The following is a 6953-nucleotide window of genomic DNA, read 5'->3' as shown; positions in this document are numbered from 1 at the left end:
TCGTAGATAGCCGCTCTGTGGAGAATCTCCGATGCTATCGAGAGAGACGGATGTTTGCGAGATCGTTGAAGAAAATCGTCTCGCAATCGTCGAGAACTTAGGAGCAATACCATATAACTGTAATACAGCTGTGAACATTCCTGCACGGGTGGGTACCTACACTAGGCGCGACAATTACGCGAATAGGAAGGGGATCGTTACTTAAGAAGAATAATATTAGGATTCCTTCGGGATTATATCATTTCGATTAAGGGTTTAATGCAAAAATGTGAATCACATCGACGTACGGCAATATAGCAGCTACGATATTAGACGCTAGAACAACTGTTCGAGTTAATCGTAAAGCATTATAACTGACAATGAGTGTGTTTTATGAACGTGTGGGTGCCTATTTTCTCCTTTTCTCTCTCCCTCTCTTTTACTCTCCTTGAAAACGTATATTATATCGCCCAAATATTTTGAACCTACTTGTGAGATGAATCTACATGTGATTTACATCGCGAAATTCTTTATCGTCACGAAACATATCGCGAAACGACGAGTGATTATCGTGTAGTAATAACGTTATCTCTCTCTCTCTCTCTTTTTCTGTCTCTCTTCGATGATGAAGAAATTAATCGTCTTTTTCTAATGCTATTTTTTGTTTGTGAACAGATCCGTGTGAAATGTAGCATATGAGAATACTTAAATAACTTCAAAGACAGCCAGAAATGACTGTAAAGATTTCTCGATAATACATGTTTATTCGAACGATATCACTAATTGCAATCGCAGTTAACTACTTGTATGTGAGTGGGATTCGTTAATATTAGAACACTAGACGAATTATCGTAAGTTGTAAACGCAAGTAGACGAAGAGTAATTTTACCTATTCTGCATTAAAAGACGGTTATAGACTACGTATCATGTGACTACGACACATCATAATTGTAACTTTATATGATAGGCGGGATCAATGAAATTAGGATATTGTACAGATAGGCGTACCGTAGTAAGGAACGTTATCATTGCATTTTTCGGGAATGATGAATGAAATTAAACGGACAGAAAAATCGAGCTGTCCTTCTCTGAAAGCGTTATACATTCGCTTGCAATTTAACATTAATGTGAAAACGTACGGGAATTGTTTAACTTCCGACAAAATGTTCGTAATGAGGTAATAAGTTAACGAGTTCAACCTATCGGAATGTTTTTTTTCTTAAAAATAAAAAAAAAAATAAAAGAAAGCACGAAGAGAAGATAGAAAGTAGCCATAATCAGCGTTTTAAACTTGAAAATTAACAATGAACTCGCCGTATCATTATCTCCATCGTACATACTCGACTCCGATAATTTCTCTTAATCGACTTTTAAGTTCCGCGTATTTATATACCAGATGGATACTATTATAACTTATATGCGACATTTAGCGAATAGGCGCGATGTTACCGTTATATCATTAAAAAATACTATTTATATAAATTAAAATGTACTGCCGCATAAGGAGTAGATGATACGGAGGCATAGCCATATGTAGTTAAAATACGCGTTGAATTTAAACGTAACTGGAATTGCTTCTATATCACCGAGATCAAGATGTCTTAAGGCGAAAAAAAAAAAAAAAAAAAAAAAAAAAAATTACGCCGAGTTTCATTCACATAGGAATCCCAATACCGCGATGGATTGTAACGCAAATTCGAGCGACGTGACGATATCGCCCTGCGATGCGAAAAGGCCGGCCAGATGTATAAAAGCTATCGAATTAGCGACGCATGACTCTTATCGTGAGAAAAATATTGAGCAACCAACGACATCGGAGTGTCAATCAACGACGTATCGGCAAGTCGTCGACGCGAATCATGATTTTCATCGACAGCAAACAGGAGACGATTTTACAGACAACGTAGCGATATCGCAAAATGATGATAAGATGGTCGAATCTGTCAACGAGGGACCTTGCGATGCCGAATCCGCGAAGATACAGAGCTTAGGTAAGAGATTAAAGATGATCATCCGTAAGATGTATCCAGAGGATTGCAGCTGCCCGACACTTTCCGGATCTATCGTCACTCACTTGGTCTTACCTTGCAAGCCGAGCGATTTGATCGGGCGAATTTTCGAGGCCGATCCGTCTTTGACCGAATCTTGCTTTATAGTGATGAAGCGAAAATTCCTAATCAGCGTGCACAACGTCTGCTCGTGTCTCAACGATATTCTCGGTAAATTAGACGTCAAATTCACGAGGACGTTGTATCTCAATTGCGAGATATATCCCGGATATATTCGCTTCAGATTGAAAAGCGGTAATGTCAATAAATGCTTATTCGTCGCCAGGATACCGATATGTCAGAATGTTCGTAGACGTACGATTCTACGGAATTCGGCCATCTCGACTCGCAATTCAAAACTGAGTACGGATGCGAAAGAATCAAGGTGTTGTAAACGATGCAACGATGACGATAACGATACACTCGCGCGTATCGATGAAGAAAGTCAAGAGTTGGATGACACATGCTGTTCATCGAATCGAAACGTAAAAGACACAATAAATATGTCACGATACGAGACTGGAAATGAAAACAAAGAAGCAATTACATGCACGATTACGGAATGTGTTCCGAAGTGTCTTCAAGATCTTACGACCTTCTGCTGTAACAAATCTCGCGAAAACATTGCCGAAGAGATATGTGACGTAACGTCGCACGTTGATAACTCGGAGGAAATAAATAGAAAGTGTCAGAAGATCTCGGATTCGATCGAAATCGATCGTGAAAACAATGCGGAGAATTCAATCACAATGACGAATGACGATGATTCAATTACAATTACGAGATTGATCGACGACGCGAGTTGCGTGTGCTTATCGTCTGAAAATCTCATCGAAACGAACCACGAGACGGAGAATATTTGTAGCAACAGAGATCCGGACGATTTCTCGCAACACGATCGTTCTCGTTCGCCGGATGAAAAATCAAATTTGAGAGAAGATTGCGACATTAATACGTGTAGTATCATGTCATTCGTACAAAATTCCGAGCGCGACAAACAATTGGTGGAATTAAATTGCAATCGTTTCTTGGACCATAATATCAGAGCAATCGATAAACGCTCGGAGGACGATGGCTCGTTAAATTCGGCGAAGACAGAAATTGGACACGACTCGAGCTGTTTCTCGAGTCACGGAGACGATTTTATAGACATCACGGTCGTCGATAATATTTTATCTCAAGACGATCTTGATGCGGCGAAAACTTGGAGCGCGTATTGTTTCAAGCCGAAAGTATCATCCGAGAACAACGATTCTTTGGCGGTTTTCGTTCAAACGCCCAGATTACGAGTGTCATCAAAAGGCATCAGTGTGAACGTGAGTTATCCTCGAGCCGTAATTTGCTTGGCATCCGGTGACGATGGAAGCACATCTACGAAGACACGCGACAGGATCCGCGTGGTGGATCCTTCCGCTCGAATCGTTCCGAGGAAAGGGCATGAAATTCTTCGCAATAAAAGAGTTTCCGATAAAACAAGAGATTTTATTAGACCATCGAGAAAATCTCTCGATATTTCTACGGAAGAATATCTTTGCGCAACATCCAATACGTCGCGATGCTCTCGCTCGACGAGTAAATTTACTACGAGCGACAGGCAAGAAGAATTTGAAAAATCTCACGAGTCCGCAAGACTGTCAAAATTTTGCGTAAGCTCATCGAATAGTTTTCGCAGCGTAACTTCTTTCACTACGATCAAGTATGGAACAGCATCACGTAAAGATAATGATTACTCTGTCAAAGTACGACCGCAAGCGATACTCGTGATGACAAAATTTCGCGAGTCCGTCGACAGATCTGTCGGTAGAATAAAGCGTCTGATTCACGCGAAACTGAGAAAAATATTATTCAACGACGGAAACAAAACGACGAATGCATCGAGAAGCTTTTGGAAGAACGAACAATCCTCCGAAGATACTACGAGAGGGATGACAAGCGGAAGATGCGTCAGACAGGTATATATATACTTCTTGGGAAAAAAAAATAGATGATTCAAAAAGATTTTATTTATATATAAGATTGAACATTTAATCTTTAAGACTATAGTTTAATTTTTAAATTGCCTTTTATCTCTGACGCTTTAAAATAATCTTTAAAACGCTGGAATAATTTTTGTTCCATTTATCTTTTGCAGGGTTACAGCATTACTTCGTGCTCAACTTGTAATTGCTGCAGACAAAGCTGTACTCTTTCATCGTGTGAATCTTCGAACGTGATTCTGTCAATCCGCAAAAATCGATGTAAACAAGGGAGCAAAGGTGAGATGAAGTTTCGCGATCGATTGACCGGTGGCAGCGAGACCTTGTCAACTTTTCGCTCGATCGAAACTACTTACGATTCGTTGACTCCTACAATAGTCAAGGATATGGAAAAATATGTGTTGAGCAGAAGCGATCGATGCAACAAAAAGGAAAAGATCGAGCGAAATATTGTAAAAAGCCGTAATTCTTGCGACTTTAAAAATTATGGGACAAGTATAACAATTTCTTCGCAATCAGCCAAAGCATCCGGAAACAATTCGAAATATCGCGAACGTTACACGTGCAAACAGCGAGAGGAGGCACGTGACGATAAACGTGTCTATGAAGGGATACGTAATCAAGATCGATGGAAGGAGACGCGACGTACATGCGAACGACGTGAAAGGACGCACAGAGAAGTACCGATTAAATATTCTAGCAACGAATCTCTCGGAGCGTCATCGTCGTACACTCGGCGAGGGAGAGTTAAAAATGAGCATAAGCAATTTCGATCTGGCAGATCGAGGGTGAAAAACACGAGGGGATTCGCATCTTCGGGCAAGAATTGGCAGAAGGACGCAGATCGTTCCGTAGACGATGATCGTCTACGTAAGAAACGTGTCTTCGGGATTTTGACCGACATCTGCAACGATTACGCGGATGATCTCGATCTCGACTTCAAGTTACACTTGTTGCGATACGTCGAACTCTGCAGGAGTGTCAAACGCGCATTGATAAAGACGCTGCAATCCAACGACGATTTTTACGAAGTCGACACGATGTCGAGTGCCCGGTGGCGATCTACGGAAAAGTTTGATTGAAGCGATGATTTCGTGTCGACGCGCGATGCTGTAAAATAATATTGTTAATACATCGCGTAATAAAACATTCTCGAGACATTAATAGCGTTTTATAGTCGATGCTAGAGAGAATTGTCTAGAAATCTTGCTGAATATATTTTTCCATGGATCTATGTTTTTGTAAAGATAGAGAAAATAATAATAGTAATAACATTTCTCTTAAATATTCTTTAAATATGCTAGATTTCTAGAGATACGCTATCTCTTATCATTTTTTATTTTTATAAAAGATAAATCTGTGAAGATTACACGGGAAAAAGTGTCTGGATTTGGCGCCGATTGTATTATATTGTTTTTATATCGCGCATATTTCGAACTTGACCGAGATGACAAAATATTGTTCAAGGTCTTGAAATAAAAAAAAAGTTATATCATCGATCGTTTCGCGAACCCCTCAAGATTTTAAACCAAATAAGCGGGATCCTCCTGGCTAGAAAGCGTGGACATTGTAAATAAAAGTCAAGTTCTTGGAACATTTTCTTATTCCGTAAAAGAGACGAAAGAAAATATTCGTTTTGTTCCCCGTTAAAATTGTCGAAGTGCTACAAGCTCGTTGACAAATCAATTCTGCTTTATGAATTAATCTATATTCCCGCAGAGGCGTTCATTGGCACTTCAGGATGATAGTGAAACCCGAGTTATTCAGGACGCACGGCGACGCCGAAAGAGAAGATAAAGTATTATACCAGCCATTGAGAATACAGCATCCCCCCCCCCGATCCCTCTCTGTTTGTAACAATGCAAGTCGGCTACGGAGTTTGGGGGAGAATTCTCTACTATCGATATGGTCATTTCTGAATTTTTAGCATCTTTTCAATTCGTACAATCGGGTGGAATAAAGTAATTAAAATCTACAATGTCACAGAATCATTGATATTTGCTTTAATGCCAGATATTTACACGTGTTTAGAGTTGATAATCTATTTAACAATAAGATTTGATTATTGTATCTAACAGGAAATTTGTATCACTAATACAGTTGTCTTTTTAATTTCGCGACTTTATTGTACGATAATATTGAATGATATGAAATGATTGGAATAATAACGGATGCCGTAGCAATTCCAATTTTAAATTTGACACCAAATTCTTTTATAAAAAATATATTATGTAATTATAACTCAAAACTTCAGTTTACTGAAAAATCTTCACATATTTTTAATCGCTTATAACTCGAGAATTTGATTATAAAAAGTCGATCCCACATTGGTTGTAGAATCTAAAATCAAAATTAAAAATGGGTATTTTTTAGAATATTAATTTTTTAACATAATTAATGTTAAATATAATCTTTATGACTTATCTTACAATCACAGGCATGTCTCAAGCTTTTAGGCAAAGTGTGCAAATATGACACTTTGTTCTCATCCCCTTCTCAAATTAGAAACCAAATCCAACCCTCTAATAGCCCCGCTCGATTATCAGGTCTCTCGGGGGAAGAAGGTTTGAGCACTGAGACTCAAAGTAACACGCGCATGTTATCCTGTTTTAATCCTTAACGCAGTTACGATCGCTTATTTCCGGTGCGTGCCGTTTTGTTGTTGCAAAACTTTCGGCCCGGGGGTGCAGCCGGGAAGCCCCGCCTGGGGTCAATCTAAAGGGGGTTGTAAATGTCGGCGATTGGCTAGTGATATAGATGCGTCGCACCCTGCGATCCAATCGTATCGTCGCTTCGGGATGCGCTGACGCCGTGATGTGGAAGTCAACTTCGTTGCCAGCGACGCCGACGCCGACGCCGTCGCCGCCACCACCGTCGACGGCGGCGACGGCGGCGGCGGCGGCGACGACGACGACGACGACGACGACGACGACGACGAGAACGACGAGGA

The 6953-nt window shown here is 40.1% G+C and overlaps 1 protein-coding gene across 1 annotated transcript in view; it reads left to right on the top strand.

Annotated features, from left to right (window-relative positions):
- The window catches only part of LOC115238409, a 21121-nt gene that overhangs the window by 1503 nt on the left and 12665 nt on the right, over positions 1-6953 (top strand). The window contains exons 3-4 of the mRNA XM_029812193.1: positions 1628-3979; positions 4159-5045. Of these exons, the coding sequence (XP_029668053.1) occupies positions 1628-3979; positions 4159-5045 (3239 nt within the window). The remainder of the gene's footprint in view (positions 1-1627; positions 3980-4158; positions 5046-6953) is intronic.

The sequence above is a fragment of the Formica exsecta genome, unplaced genomic scaffold (assembly GCF_003651465.1).
Source record: "Formica exsecta isolate Colony F162 unplaced genomic scaffold, ASM365146v1 scaffold333, whole genome shotgun sequence".
NCBI classification, from domain to species: Eukaryota; Metazoa; Arthropoda; class Insecta; order Hymenoptera; family Formicidae; genus Formica; species Formica exsecta.
This window is presented reverse-complemented; position numbering and strand designations above follow the sequence as displayed.